The 16298-nt window shown below is 46.1% G+C and overlaps 1 protein-coding gene across 3 annotated transcripts in view; it reads right to left on the bottom strand.

Annotated features, from left to right (window-relative positions):
• Positions 1-16298, bottom strand: part of SDK2 (sidekick cell adhesion molecule 2) — a 409110-nt gene that overhangs the window by 74356 nt on the left and 318456 nt on the right. For all 3 annotated transcript variants that reach the window (XM_048488576.1, XM_048488577.1, XM_048488578.1), the window contains exon 5: positions 6384-6517. In XM_048488576.1, coding sequence (XP_048344533.1) covers positions 6384-6517 — 134 coding nt within the window. The remainder of the gene's footprint in view (positions 1-6383; positions 6518-16298) is intronic.

The raw sequence follows: 16298 nt of genomic DNA, 5'->3' as shown, positions 1-16298 counted from the left end.
GCAAAGCCTGGTTTCTAGTACCAGTAATTATGCCTGAAAACTTTCAGAATCTGAAAAGAGACGTTTCTGAATTAGATTTTTAATAGCCAGGAGATGGGGTTTCAGTACTTTGCCTGGTTCTGTGTCCTTTTTCGTAACTACCACAAGCAGAATAAAAGTTCACGATGCAGGCAGTAAACTGCAAAATAAATTGGGCAGTCCGCAGTGCACTGCCCTCTGGCCTTCTTGTTTACTTCTCATCCTTGGCACAAAATTGGCAGGACTCCTTCGAATTCTCCCTTGCAGGACAGCATCAGCTCACTTACACCAGCAGGCCAAGAATGGGCAGCCGGCTGGCCGATCTGTCAGGCAATTAATAGGAACCCAAAACAGCACTCATTCTGCACCCCCTCCCCTTTTGCCAAGGCTCCCAACTCCTTCTTACTCGCTGCTACACTAATTTTCTCAAAGTCTCCCTGCCTGTCTTATCTACCAGTGTATACAATAGGGCTCCACCCTGTTTGGGCTCCCATTTGGTGGCAAAAGTGATAAGACATGCACAGTAGAAGTCTGTGTACTAATGTGCTCTCCATGCCCCTCATGTTTCAAGTGGTGCCCACCTATGCTTCTTTTTCTACCTGCAGCATTGCTGCTAATCTTCCATAAAGCGCAGATAGAGAGTATTATCTTGGCGGTTGGGGAGCCAGAACTTTCTTAACTGCACGGTGATGGAACTCACAGACTTTTCTAACAGATTGCCAAGACTGAGGAGAACACATGAAGTCTCCTTAACCTGAGCCAGTTCATTGGTCTATCAAGTTCAGTATTCTCTACTCTCAGTGGCTACCACACTGGCTACCACACTGCAGAGCCTTTCCAATAACCACCTACCTGGTCATTTTAGCTGGAGTTGGCAGGGATTGAACGTGGCTTCCTTTGCATGCCAGCAGCGGCGAAGCTCCCAGGGGATGGGGGGTGGTGGTGGTGGTGGTGGTGGTGGTGGTGGTGCGCGATGCACTGGGCACACGAATTTGGGTCACTGGGGGGCACAACTCCCCTCCCCCTCCCCTGCCCTCTGCGGCTCCCCCTGTGCGTGGGGGTGCCGCAGAGGGGCCCGGCGTGATTCCCCTCTACATTTCCCAGGGTCTCCTGCTTGACCAATAGGGGTGTGGGGGGAGCACTGTAGGGGGGCCGCTGTGGGGGGAAATCACGTCGGCCCCCCTGTGGCGCCCCCCCTTACTTTAGAAAACCGAGCAGGCTGGAGAACAGGCCTTCCTGTTCTGGTGGGAACTACATTTCCTAGGAGACTCTGGGAAATGTAGTTCCCTCCAGAACAGGAAGGCCTGTTCTCCAGCCTGCTCGGTTTTCTAAAGTAAGTGGGAGTGGGGGGGGGGGGGTGTTGCCGGGGGCGCCACTGGGGAGGGGGAAGCCAGAGTGCAAATCACAGCACTCTAGCCCAGCTACACCCCTGCATGCCAGGCAGATGTTCTACCATTGAACCACAGCCCACTCCATGTTAGAGCTCTCACAAGATAGGTCTTTAAGCTTTTCCTTCAAAGCACCACAGTTTTCAGTTTCTCGTATCTTGTACCCATCTCAACCATGAAATTCTATTGAGATCTGTCACTTGCTCCCCATCCCTACCTGGGCATGGGCAGGTGACATCTGAGATGGAAATAGAGAGGGATGGAGAATGCATGAGACGGAGCAGCAGAAATGGCAGAAAGAGCAACAGGAAAAGTACATAAAGTAAAATAATTGCAGTGATAAAGCCACCCCTCCTCCCCTCCATGTGCTGGCTGGGATCGCAAGGTTGCTGATATAGCGGAATCCATAAAGGTATGCACTATGGTGTTTATTACTCACCGAGGTACAGCACTACAGATTAATGGGGCAAAGAAAGGGGAGGGGGGATATAAAACCAAGTCCGGGAGACATAAAACAGCTGTGAAGTAAACATCTTCCGGAGGGGCTAAGGAATCACAGGGCCGACTCATGTGGATTTCATGGCTTTGCTGGGAGGCAGAGATCAAGGCTATTCCCAAAGATCTGAGAGCTACAGGAGAAAGTGAATTCAGGAGTGTTAAATGAAAAAGTCAACTTAACGACTCCAGAGATGCTGTTCAGGGGAGGCTCTGAAGTGTCACAGGAATGGGGGTGATGGGCCAGGACTGAAGAATTAGGACAAGTCTCCAGTAAACTTGAAACTGGGAGAAGCAACAGCCACATGTGAGCAGGGATTATTGACAACCTAACCCTACTGCTCAGCAGGGTAAAGAGGCCTGCCTGGGGTTGCCAGCTCCAGCTTGGGAAATACCTGAAGATTTCTTTGGTTGGGGGTGAGGGGAAGGTCAGTGTCTGAAGAAGGCGGGGTTTCAGAGGGGATGGGCCTCAGTGGGGTATAACACCACAGAGTTCCCCTTCCAAAGCAGCCATTTGATCCAGCAGAACTGATCTCTGTCACCTGGAAATCAGTTGTAACCCCAGAAGATCTGCAGCCACCAGATCTCAAGAGATAGATTTGGAGGGGCTGTTAAAAAGCTGCAAAATGTCAACTATTCTGTTTATTATTATAATATTTTCAACACATAGTGTGTGTGCTTGTGGCATTTTGCGTTTCTGTTGGGATTTGGCAAGTGCCAGTCACACAATCCAGTAATGAAGGAGTTAATTTTGTGAATGCTAATTAGTCAGTGAGGTCAGAAATCAGTGACCAGATAATTGACCCCTATTGGTCAAGCAGACCTGGCATAATAGTCATGCAGGTCTGCATGTAGGCAATAGATATATCTCCTTTGTTACTCTCTGCACATGCTCTCTCTAGTAGCTTGTTAGCCATGTGTCTAGGTGCGGCCGCAGCGCCCAGACTTGCCCCACTGGGTCACGCACAGGCTGGCACCGTGGGAGATGGGAAGGCTGCAGAGGAGCCTCTTGCAGGGACGGTGGAGGCCTTGTTCAAAGAGGAAGGCAAGGAAGAGAGGAGTTTTAGGCCCAGCAGGACTTGCCCGCTTACAGCTGAGGCAGATGCAGGAGATGGGCTGGGGAAGCAGCTGGGACGAGGGAGAGAAATGAAAGGGCAGAAGGGATATAAGGAAGTGGGAAAGGGAAAGTCAGGAGCTGCCGCAGCAGCAGGGAATGTGGGTGGTGGTGTGAACATACAAGGGAAAGGGACAGCTCAATGGTGGGAAGGAGGGAAGAGGACCCTGGAGCCCAGACCCCCTGCCAGAATTTAGAGCACTGTTTAGGCTGGTCCCCACCCTGTGCAGTAACAGGGTGGGAGGCTTTCACACAGGCTGGAAACACCTCTCCCTGTGAGGCCGCAGGGGAGAGGCAAACCCCTGGAAACTCCTCTCCCTGTGAATCAACAAGGGAGAGAGAGAGGGAGGGTGTGAACCCTCAAGTCGGCCAGGGGAAGGAAGGCAGAGAGACCTGCTAGGAGGAGGGTGGCGTGGGCAAGGGTTGCCACGTGCACCAGGCGTCCTGTGGGCGCAGTTGTTTCTTGGCCCCTTGGGCCAATTGCGAGAGTCACCGTCTGGAGAGACCAACCCCCAGGTTACGGTAGGAGGGAAGGATATGCCGCCCAAAGGGCCCGGGCGAGGAGCGGGAACGCCACACCATGTAATTGTTAAGCAGGAGCTAGCTAATGGAGCTACCATGTTTCTCCAAAAATAAGACAGTGTCTTATATTAAGTTTTGCTCCCAAAGATGCTCTATGTCTTATTTTCAGGAGATGTTTTATTTTTCCGCTCCACAGCTGCATTCTCTGGTGTTCTGTTCGACAGGCATGCTTCCAAACAAAAACTTTGCTATGTCTTACTTTTGGGGGATGTTTTATATTTAGCACTTCAGCAAAACCTCTACTATGTCTTATTCTCAGGGGATGTCTTATTTTCGGAGAAACAGGGTAGCTAGTTAGACAGATATTTCTTGTTTTGTTTTCCAAGTTACCCTTATAGTAAGTAAACTCTGTATTTCAGTAAGCAACTGCCTCTGTCTCATCATTGTGCAAACTCTGCTTTGGAAGTCTAACATCAATTTCTTTCTCAGGAATCAAAAGGACTGGATTTGTGGAGAATGACAAAGTTGAGTGTGGGTAAGATCCTGTGACTGGGTAGCAACAGGACCTTCCCACAGGATTAAGCTATCTGTAGGATTGGATGAAGTGCAGCTTTGGGAAAGCAACATCCAGGGGATAGTGCCAGAGCAATAATTAAAGCAGAAGGACTGAAACCCAATTGCCATTCATGAATAATACAACACCCCCTTCCCCTGAGTCTTCCACAAACAGTAGCTAAGGCCTCATAAAAGAAAAGCAGATGAGTAGATACCCCCTGGGGCTGTCCTGCAATAAGACTACTGGGGTCAGAGAGACATATAAGGCATAAGAGAGATAATGAATTGAAGGACTTTCCTAAAGCCAGAGGCGTAGCAAAGGGGAGAAGCATCCAGTGCACCGGTGAATCCTCCGCCCCTGTCGCTCTCCAGAACATCCCCATCATGCCCCAGAATGCCCCCACCATGCCCCGGAACGCTCTTGCCACACCCCCACAGGGGCACGTGTCCAGTGAGTTGCATACCTTCCTTCCCCCTTGGAGCTATGCCTCTGCCTAAAACTACAGAGGGTATATGAAGGCCTGGACCAAGAAGGAGGGAGAGTGAGGATTTAAATAGCAAGGGACTGAGAGCTGGATGTGGGGGTGGCCGGGACACTGTCAGCATGCAGGCTGAAAGTCTCTTGGGAGAGCATATTATGGATGCTTCGTTAATTCAGCTTCATATGCTCCATGCTGCAGTCAAGTACCCAGGAAGCAGAGAGACTGTATGGATGTCATGAGAAGCAGAAACAGAGGCCTCAAACGGTGATGTAATTAGAGTCTCCCAGCGCTCGCAGCCACGGCCCAAAGTGTCTAAATAAATTCGGAGCGGGCAGAAATGTTTAGTCAGCACCAGCCAAAGCTTCGCCAGAGATTTACTGCAAATTAAATTTGGGCTTGTAGAAGCGATGGGGAAGCCAGATGCAAAGAGATGCCGATGACAGGCTGAGCTTCAGGGACCTCTCGGTCTACATGAAAAACAAGCAAGATTGAAACTACCTCCTTGGCCCTCCTCAAATTTGGTTGTGGCTCTCCAAATAAACTCAGCTTTTATCTTAACGTTTTAGGACTCTATGATCCTTTATATATTCTCACACAGGTCCAGGACAGCAAAAGGCTCTCATGCTCAAGAACAGAGCACTGAGGCACAGAGATACTTTGTAGAATTACTCTAGTCTAAGCCCACTGAAAACACTGGATTCAGATTGGAATAATTCTGCATAAAACAGCATTATAAGTGACTTGCCTGAGCCATACAAACAGGCAGTGGAATACTTTAACAGAGCACCAGCTGATGCCCTGGTCATTGGGCTGTTCATTCTTTCAGAGGAGATACATTCCTCTGCCTTGCAGAATGAGTGGGATTCGGTGAAGAGATTTGACCTGGATGTGGGAGTCACCATTCAAGTGCCAGCTCTGACATGGATTAATTGCATGAATTTGTGCAAGAAAACAGACTCTCAACAACATCTGCAAAATAGGACTAAAGTTGACCTACCTCAAAGGGTTGATCTGAAGGAAAACACAGTACAGGCATACAAAAAAAACTTTGTCAATCAGGAGTGTTAGGTTAAGTGATTAATAGCATTAGAAGCAGTGGTGGAGCGGCAAGGGAATGGGGGTCGTCGCACACAGGGTGCACACCTGGGGGGGTGGAAAATTGCCCCCGACCCGTCCCCCTTTTCCTTGGGACCCCCCGCGCACCCCCATCCCCTTCCCACACTTACCTTAGTTTCTTCTCTTTTTCTAGTACTTTTTCAGGCTGAAAAAAGCTGCCTATTTACAGTTCAGGCTCAAAAATAAGTCTGAGGAACTACAATTCCCAGGAGACCTTGGGGCTCACAAGGTCTCCTGGGAAGTATAGTTCCTCAGGCAGTTTTTAGCCTGAACTGTGAAGAGGCCGCTTTTTTCAGCCTGAAAAAAGTATTAGAAAAAGAAAAGGAACTAAAGTAAGTGTGGGAAGGGGAACGGGGAGGCTGAGGGTGGAAAAAAACACACTGCGCACCAGGCGCAGTTTGGCCCAGCTACGCCTCTGATTAGAAGTGTGGCAAGTGGCCGATCACATGAATGTATTGTCCCTCTGTGATACACCTCTGAAGATGCCAGCCACAGATACTGGCAAACCGTTAGGAACAAAATCCACCAGACCACTGCCACATAGCCCGGAAAACCCACCACAACCAGTTGAATCCGGCCGTGAAAGCCTTCGACAATACACTTCTGTTGAATTTTTTTCACTGCTATCCAGCCTCTAACAGCACACCAGAAACAAATCAAAGGTCTCGCCACTTCACACCAGGCAGCACTTACTCTCCACAGTTAGTGTGATGGGTTGGCTGGTTTTATTGTCTCCATTCTTGTCATTCACAGCTTGCACATAGTACCTTCCAGCATCAGGTGCTACGGTCGACAAGATCACAAGAGTGTTCTCCAGTGTGATGGCTCTGAAGGGAATGAAGAATGGTTTTAGCACTAGATATATGGCTCAAAGTCATGAGATACCCCTCCCCTTAAGAAAACCAGCATCCCTTCATCCAACCCTCTCTTTTGTTTCCGTTCATTTTAGTTCAAGTCAAATAACATTCGTCCAGGAGGCAGAATGCTGGCCATTCTAACAGCACACCAACTCATTATGTGCTCTAAGCACTTACACCTTGTGAATAGGCACGTGGGCTCTTGTAGCAAATGTTGAGAAGCTTCAGCAGTTATATGGTGGTGGTTTTCACACAGACTTGCTTACACGTATGTATACATGCACAGAAACATGTTAAGACAGGGAAATCTGAAATCTACTTCAACACCGTTCCATCTGAAAATTCTTTGCCTGACTGCTATGTTTCAGAAATGCAGGCAACAGAGCAATTCATAATGCAGAGGTTGCAGTCAGATTAAGAGGGCTGTATTTGTGGTTCAGATGCGATTATTAGATCTATCTCCACTCATCGCCTACTTTACTGTGTCTGTGACTGCATAAACACATGTGCAGCACACGGGTGAAAGAAGATTTGCTTCCTTGCCAGAATAGGCATCATATTGTCTGCCTTGAGATGAGCTCCGCTTCTTCCTGCTTTTGGCCACTGTGATGGAATTGTACTGTAAAACTAGCAGCATCACACCTACATGTTAAAATGGTCTTTGATCGCTGGATGGGAAAACCAAAAGGCCATGGACAGGAAGATGCCCAAATAAGGCACTTCAAAGGCTTTGGGTAACCGCATGGCAAGGAGGGAAGTTTTCTTGGAGTCTAAGAACAAACACCAGGGTGACGCTATCATGGGTTAAGCCAGTGGTTCTCAACCTGTGGTCGCGATCCCTTTGGGGGTCGAATGACCCTTTCACAGGGGTCGCCTAAAACTCTCTGCATCAGTGTTCTCCATCTGTAAAATGGATAAATGTTAGGGTTGGGGGGTCATCACAACATGAGGAACTGTATTAAAGGGTCGCGGAATTAGGAAGGTTGAGAACCACTGGGCTAAGCTAAGATAAACACCTCTTGGTGGAAGGTCCCAACAGAACCTAAGAATGTATTCAGCTGAGCAATCTCTGTAACTGCATTTATGTTTTATTTCTTTTATTTCTGTTTTTCAATAAACCTTTGAGAACTCAGCTAGTCTGGAGTCATTTGGAGGGAAAAGGACCCGGGATTGGGCTCTCCCACGCTTGATCTCAGCCTCAATCATCATATGGTGGCAGCGGTCTCCAATACTCCAGTGTGAGAATGTGCTGGTCTTGCAGCGGTCAGTGATGGAAAAGATTGCCTCGTACAAGCATCCATAATTGCACCAACTCCTGAATGGATTTTTCATCCTTCCCTCCGTGCTTCAGGCAGGATTTGGGAGTTTTAAAATCTTTTCTTCCACCATCCAGTATGGTTGCCCATTTATCTATTTATTTGGTGCCTTCAAAAAAAAAAGAAAACAAATTTGACGCAAGGTTTGGGGAGAGGGGGTTGTCACAAGGGGCAGCCAATCAGCACTCTGGACAGCCAGCTTCTTTTGAAACAAGACCAGCCAGATGCTCCTGTGCTTGATTTAACTGGGATTTTATGTCAGTCCAAAAGGCAGAAAATGCAGATCTGCAGTGGACTCAAGCGATATATGTCTGATTTCACCAACAAACAGATGATCCCAGAGACACAGGCAGCCTCTATGCATAAACCAAATGTCTGCAGTATATTGAAGCTACTTTCACCTCAAGTGAAAAGGGGAAAAATATTCCCCATTTCCTGTTTCCACCTTTAAATTATCGCAGAGACTAAGCACCGAGGAGGGAGAATTAACTGGATGTTCACAGATTAACAGTTCTCTTTTTTAACAGAATGATCTAATCTACTGGAAACATAAAATGGCCAAGGGAGGGGAAATATATTTTACTACTAAACTTGTGATAAAGAAGCTTTATCTCCTCAAACTGCTTTCCCAAATGAAAAGGCAACCAGTTCGCTCCTGCATAATGGAGGTTACATATTCAATTCCAGAACGCTCTGTGTATGAAAGAATTCTATGAGGCCACAGGTAGGTTCTGCTGGCTGCTGCTGTTTTTGAAGAGTGTGTACATGTTGTTTGTTTTCTGCTGTGCGTATGAGTGAAATAGGTTTTGGCAAAATATGTCTTACACACTGGAATGCCTTGTATCTCAGTGCGTGAGTGTTTATAAAAACTCTAGCCAATAAAGGTCGAATGCATTTCTATGGGACAAACTTAACAAGATGCTGGGAAACACGATCAGACGTGAATCAAATCAGCTATGAATCAAATTGGTCAACAGAGGGTGGAGAGAGGGTCCTTTCTCATTGGGATTTTGAAAAAAAATCTATACCATCCCTCTAGCACAGTTTTTCCAGCTACAAGGAAAAACATTTAGATACTCCTTTCTGGGAGGTTAGGACTGAACTAGCCTCATAAACCTCCTTATCCGTGGCCTTCTGTGCATGTTTGGTCTCTTCAGGTCAAATGTACATTACCCTCAGGTCAGACTCTCAATTGCGCACGTTTTCCCCTCTCTTCAGAATTCACTGTGCCACAGATCAGGGAAGCCCTGTGGTATCCAAAAGCAGGCAAACCCTGCCTGTGCAGGGAAAGTAGAGCACAGAGGTATGCATTTTGCCTTCGTTGGTTTTTCTGCTCCTTCCTGGCTTCCCTCAACCACATAGGAATAGCATTTTTCAGGTTCTATTGGGCTCCTTTTTACAACATTTAAACACTTATGATCTGTCCAAGGAGCGACAGATTGAAAAAACGTCCTTTAAAATAAAAGATATCATAAACAGGTGGCAAACAACCACCCAAACCTGGAAGCATTCTCCTCAGGGAGCAGACAAAATGGCTGCTAGACTCGGGAGAAGCAGCAGGGCACCTCCTTGAATGTAAATGAGGAAATTAGGAGAGACCCCACTGAGAAGCACGCAGCTGCCCCAAAAACTGTAAGTGCACAAACGGTCAGTGTGCCTTAGTGTAGGCATTCACGTAGCTTTTGCAGACTTACCCTTTGGCCATGGGGAAGACACTGAGAGCAAGCCATAGGATTGCACGCTCTCTCCCCTCTAGCATACTAACCCCTCTTCCATTCCAGATAACATTACTTCTGCACCAACATTCACTATCAACAATGGTACTAATCAGGTTATGCTTGTAATTTAGGATTTAAATTAGGTTTATGGCTGCACAGGCCCACAGGGAGTGTAAAGGAGGTTGCACATATGCTGCCCTTTATCTTTTACCTGTGCAGACAGAAACATTTTCAAGCAGGCAGGCTGATGTGACTGGCATTCATATGAGTTCGTAATGCCTTCCTATTGTAAATAACTACTGTGTGCATATGCTGTACCACATATGTTACCTGTGTGGGCACAGCTATTGATAGGTAGATGTATAATGCATGAAACACAATTTATTACAAACAAGCTGGCATTTAATACAGCCTAAGTCTGGATAGATTCACTAAGAACAATATAAGAGAATTAAGTTACTCAATGATGGAAATGTTGTTAAGTTTTAAAATTTAATTTGTTGTCAGGACATGTAACAGAAGATGAGGTTCTCTTTGTTATTAAGATTTAAGTGCTACTGGGATTGTCATGAATGAAAAAAAGGCAACAGAAAGAAAGAAAAGCTAAGTAACGAAGGTTAACCCAATATTCAAGCTTTGTTCCAATGTTTTCAATGAACAAATTATGCCACTGTAAAACTACCGTTCCTATGGTATAAAGGTAAAGTTTCCCCTTCAGTCGTGTCCGACTCTGGGGTACCACTGTGAGCAGTGATTTCATAGGCAAGCCTCTTTTGTGGGGTAGTTTGCCCCAGCTATTCTTTACCCCCTAGCTAGCTATGAGCTAGGTAGGCACTCCGACCAAGAAATGGATGGATGGCTGAGTTGGCCAAGAGCCAGCTGCCAGGATATCTGACCCACAGGGGGCTGACCCACAGGGGGCTCGAACTCCTGACCATGTGAGTGACAGTGCAAGCACTTAACCACTGTGCCATGCGGCTCCTTTCCTATGGTATACTGGCCCTTAAACAAGGAATGAATGCTGGCAAAGGGTACCAGTTCTGGGAAGAGGAATGGCAATAGGTGATGGCGCCCTCTTATGGCCATAATCCACAGGTGCACTTGAATGACTTTGGACCACTTATGCTACCTTAGACCTGACCTGGATAGCCTAGGTAAGTCTGATCTTGTCTAGATCTCAGAAGCTAAGCAGGGTCAGACCTTGTTAGTATTTGGATGGGAGACACCAAGGAAGTCCAGAGGTGGTATGTAGACGCAGGCAATGGTAAATGACCTCTGAACTTCTGTTGCCTTTAAAACACTACAGGGTTGCCATAAGTCAGCTATGCTGTGACGGCAAATAAGTCTCAATCTAAACTACCCTGCAGGGTTGTTGTGAGGATAAGGTAGAAGCAGGGAGAACAATGCATGCATGCATGTATTTCTTTAATTTATTTATACTCTGACTTTCTCCCCAGAGGTAACCTAAAATGGCTTCCTCTCTTCTCCTCACAATGACCCTGTGATGTAGGTAAGGCTGAGAGTTTGTGACTGGCTCAAGGTCACCCAGCAAGCGTTCATAGCAGAGTACCGATCTGGACTTGGCTCTCCCAGATTCTAGTCTGACACTCTAACTACTATGCCACACTGTAGGCACCCCCAAGCAGAAAGGGCAGGGAAAAATGCAAGAAATTAATAAATAAAATGTGCACGTGCAACAGGTGTACTCCTCTGATCACAGCCAAGCGTTGCACCACCCTGCAGTTGATATTTAGCTCTGCTTGTTAAACATGCCCTTATTTTTCACCTTTGCTTTCTGCAACTCATCATATTCCCCTCCCCGAATCTGTTTCTCAAAAGGACTTTCGCTGCCCGCGTCTTGGCTGATGAAAGTGCTGCCTTATCAGTGGCACTCCTCCTCGGCTTTTCTCTGCTCCTCTCGCTTCACTCAAAGGCGAAGTTAAGGTGTCCTTGCCCGCTGAGCACACTGATTGCTGAGAAACTGTTTTTACATACAGAATAGCAGCCGACAGTTTGAACTTGATTCTGGGAAAGTGGCTCGGATGTTAAAACACGACAGCATGCCAAATTAGGGGAAGACAGTCCTGGAGCGAAACCTGCGATCATGCTGGAAAATGCTACAACTGGAAAGGTGGGGGGTGGGGGGAGGTGGGATCCAACCAGTTCTCACCACTTATCTAGAATGAATGCTGGCAAAGGGTACCAGTTCTGGGAAGAGGAATGGCAATAGGTGATGGCGCCCTCCCTCCTATGGCCATAATCCACAGGTGCACATGAATGACTTCTCTAGAAGTGGTTACTAATTTTTTTCTGAGTGCCGAGAAGGGGTTACTAAAGCAACCTCCCTGCCCAATAGGGACTGGAGGTGCGTGTGTGCGGCGGCGCCACTGTTTGAATCCCACCGCCATCGGAACCTGTTATTAAAATTTTTGGATCCCACCACTGGGGAGAGGGGAGGTCCTTCGGCAAGCATTAACAGGACTTTTTTTTTTAAAAAATGAACCAGATAAGTACCTTGGTGGGACTGAAATATTTACATACATGTATGAAACTGCCTTATATTGAAACTGCCTTATATTGAATCAGCCCATTGGTCCACTGGCAGTGGCTTTCCAGAGTCTCAGGTCTTTCACACCACCTGCCTCCTGACCCTTTTTAACTGGAGATGCCGAGGATTGAACCTGGGACCTTCTGCATGCAGAATGGCTCCAAATTTACATTGCCAATCCCACCCGGCTTGTATGTGATGGGATACACATTTACAAAGTTCAGGTATGTACAAAGTTAATATTGGGAAAGGAGGCTCTGAAAAACGAAGCAGTTCTGAGCAAAGTTACCCCTTTTAAAGTCCATTGAAATAAATGGGCTGAGGAGGCTGAATAGGACTTTATTTCTGTGGTGTGTCCCACTCACATGGGGTGCTCTGAGCCAAGGCAGCTGTTCACAGGAACAGATGTCAGGACCACTCATGGCAGTGCTGGGACCAGCCCACAGGCCTACTGAAGGGAAAGAAGGGTTGATTTTTATACCCCCACTTTTCTCTACCTTCAAGGAGTCTCAAAATGTCTTATAATCTCCTTCCCTTCCCCTCCCCACAACAGGCTCCTTGTGAGGTAGGTGAGGCGGAGTGAGTTCTGAGAGAGCTGTGGTTAGCCCAAGGTCACTCAGCAGGCTTCATGTGGAGGAGTAGGGAATCAGCCCCAGTCCCCATGCAAGAATAGTTCCAGGTGTTCTTTGGTCTCTTCACACCAGCTGCATCCTAGTGGCCTTTGATACTCTCATCCATAGTATCCTACTGAGAGGCACTGGGTTGCAGTGGTTCAAATCCTATCTAGGAAGGAAGTCTCAGAGGATGGTGCAGGGGGGATTCCAGCTCTGTCCCAGGGCTGTTGACATGTTGGGTTCTCAAGGATTCGATCATGTCTTCCATGCTATTTAATATCTGTAAGAAGGTCTCATCAAGAGGCTGGGGCTGCAGTGTCACCAATATGCAGATAATTCCCAGCTCTACCTTTCTTCTTCACCTTATTCCAAGAATGCTGTTGATGTTCTGAACCATCACTTGGAGTCGGTAGTCGGCTAGATGAGGGTGAACAAACTGAAGCTTAATTCTGACAAAACAGAAGTTCTATGGGCTAGCAGAAAGGCAGATCTCTCTTGGATGGGGTTATACTCCCCTTGAAATGTCAGGTTTGCAGCCCATGAGTGCTATCCAACACAGCAATCATCTTTGAAAACCAGGTGGTTGTAGTGGTCCAGAGCGTTCTTGCCCTGCTTTGGCTGCCATATCAACTGTGTCCGTTCCTGGGTCAGTCAGTTGTAGCTACAATGATCCATGCCTTTGTTACATCTACACAGGAGAGTTGCAATGTGCTCTGCTTAGGGCTACCCTGCTTCAGAGGCTTCAGCTAATAATATGTATGTACAATATGTTCCTGTGGACAGCGTACAAGTCCAAATAGCTAGTGGACACACAGAGCTAGATGTGCCACTCTCTGAACTGTGGCTACATGTATATTGTAACATGAATACGTGTGCCACATTTACTGGATTTCTTACATTTTCTACTTGCTAAATCCGTTTGTGCTAGTCTTTGTATCCCCTAACCTCATACTCTTTACATGAGTTTTGCCTGTAAGCACACACGCAGATAGCTTTTTTGCTAGAAAAGCTTCTAATCCTGAAAAATGATCATTCTCTGGAGGGGTAATGCTGTACCGCACTATGAATGTGTCTGTCTGTGTAGGGAGACACGGCAATTTTTCCCCCTTTCCTGAATGGAATATTACAACACTTAAGAAAGAGACAATGCCCTTTTTTACATCTTGCTCTCCCTCACTTTCTTTTAAATTCATTTTCTAGATGATAAACAAAGCCATTAGTTTATCAAGTCTATCTTCGGATGTTAATGTGATGCACACGAGACATCTGTTAAACATCCTTAATGTTAGTTTAACAAGGACGCATTCAGTTGCATTCCCTCGCACTTTGTCCCATTAAGATGGGATGTGGAAGGATTCTTTCAGATAAACGGCTCAGCTAATGTATCTGCCTTATGCTTTTCTTTGGGGAGTTAGAGTTAGAAACAGCAGGTTGCTGGTAATTTTCTTATAGGCCCTGCTTTGTACCTTGTCCAAGAATGGATCTCTCTCTGAGGATGCCAAGAAGACATGACACTGACCGATCAACATACGTATATTGTCATACCATATACCTAGTGACAGACATTCTGTTGATGCCGACCATCACATCTAAGATTTCCATATCTCTTCCTGCTTCTCTGTAAAGTGTTCCCAGGCTATGAGCAAATTGGAGACTCTTGGAAGAAGATTACAGGTGGATGCAATGAAATATAGCTAATGTGGGGATAACCAGAGGCATAGCGCCAAGGGGAAGGGGGGCGATGCACTGGGTGAGCGCTCCTGAGGAGGCGTTCTGGGGGCGTTCCGGGAGTGGGGAGAGACAGGGGAGAGACAGGGCGGGACGGGGGCTTGGAGGGGCACATAGCGTACACATGCACAGGGCGCATTCCCCACTCACTCCATCTCTGGAGATAACTATGTAGTGTAGCTATTAAGAGTGTTAGATTAGACCAGGTTCAAATCCACCACTTACAATGAATCAGCTGGAGTAATTCTTTCTCAGTCCTGGCAAGGTTGTTGTGAGGATAAAATGGAGGTAAGGTGAACCACATAAATTGATTTGAGATTCTTGCAGGAAGCATGACATAAAAATGATGCAAACAAATGGGGAGGAGAATATAAACAGCACAGAAAGAGAGAATTACAACAATTTAAGGAAATCTAAATTTGAAGAAATCTAAATTGTTAAGATTTTCTATTCTTTGGTTCCATTATCAATTAAAAGGGACAGTGCAACCAAGAAATCAGAAGGAGATTGAGAATAGGAAGGGCAGCTACAGAGGAGCTAGAAAGGTTCTTAAGTGTAAGGATGTGCTACTGGTGACCAAAGTCAAGGTAATTCATGCCATAGTATTCCCCATTACTATGTATGAGCATGAAAGCTGGACAATGAAGAAAGTGGACAGGAAGAAAGTTGATTTATTTGAAACATGGTGGAGGAGAGTTTCACAGATACTGTGGACCACCAAAAAAGGCTAATCAGTGAGTTTTAAATCAACTCAAACCTGAACTTTTGAGCTAAAGAAGCTAAAATGACTAAACAAGCTAAAATGACTAAACTGAGACTATGGTACTTAGGTCACACTCTGAGAAAACAAGAGTCACTGGAAAAGAACAATACTTGGAAAAGTTAAAGGCAGCAGGAAAAGAGGAAGGCCACCTGAGCAAGGCTGATAATGATAGAATGTTTTGAAAGTCATTCATTCATAGGGTTGCCAAAGTGGGAACTGACTTAACAGCAATTAACACACACAACACACAGAGAAATACCAAATGTTTATCATAACAGAAAGGAAGACGATAAGAATTTGGCAAGTCTCTGAACAGGGCTTTTTAAAAAAGTCTGTGTGTATACGGGTTTGTTAGAATTGGGTTAAGAGATTTTGTTCCTTGCATTTTAGGTGTTCAAGATCCCATTCACTGTTCAAAGAGACTTGACAAATTCTCTTCATCTTCCTTTCTGTCGCAATATAGACAGAAGGTCACTTGTGATCTTCAAAAATCAGGAAGCACATAAATAGTTTCTTCTAAAATAACAAAAGATCCTGGCCATGAGAGCTAAGCTATTAAGCAGATGTGGATATTCCATTTACATATGCCACTTTGCAGGGAAGGACCCTCACTTTCATCTCTTATGAATATTATTAATCAGCTGTAATCTCTGTGTAGTGGTTGATGCAACCAGCACTGAAAGGTACTGGTGGACATGGAGCGCTCTTTGATGCCTCAGAGGCAGGGTGGGAGCATAGGCCATTAAGCAAAGGGAGGGGGTAAATGTGACAGCATGTAGGCAATAGAGAACATCATATAATGCTCCCCAGCTGGGAGGGAGACTCTAAGGTAAGAGTCTCCAACTTCTTTGAGCATGTGGCCCCTTTGGGATTCTGACATAAGGTGGAAGAAGAAGAAGAAGAAGAAGAAGAAGAAGAAGAAGAAGAAGAAGAAGAAGAAGAAGAAGAGTAGTAGTAGTAGTAGTAGTAGTAGTAGTAGTAGTAGTAGTAGTAGTAGTTTGGATTTATACCCCACCTTTCTCTTCTGTGAGGAGACTGCCTTTATAAGCACTGAGGCCAAGGGT

The sequence above is a fragment of the Sphaerodactylus townsendi genome, linkage group LG03 (genome assembly GCF_021028975.2).
Source record: "Sphaerodactylus townsendi isolate TG3544 linkage group LG03, MPM_Stown_v2.3, whole genome shotgun sequence".
Classification (NCBI taxonomy): Eukaryota; Metazoa; Chordata; class Lepidosauria; order Squamata; family Sphaerodactylidae; genus Sphaerodactylus; species Sphaerodactylus townsendi.
This window is presented reverse-complemented; position numbering and strand designations above follow the sequence as displayed.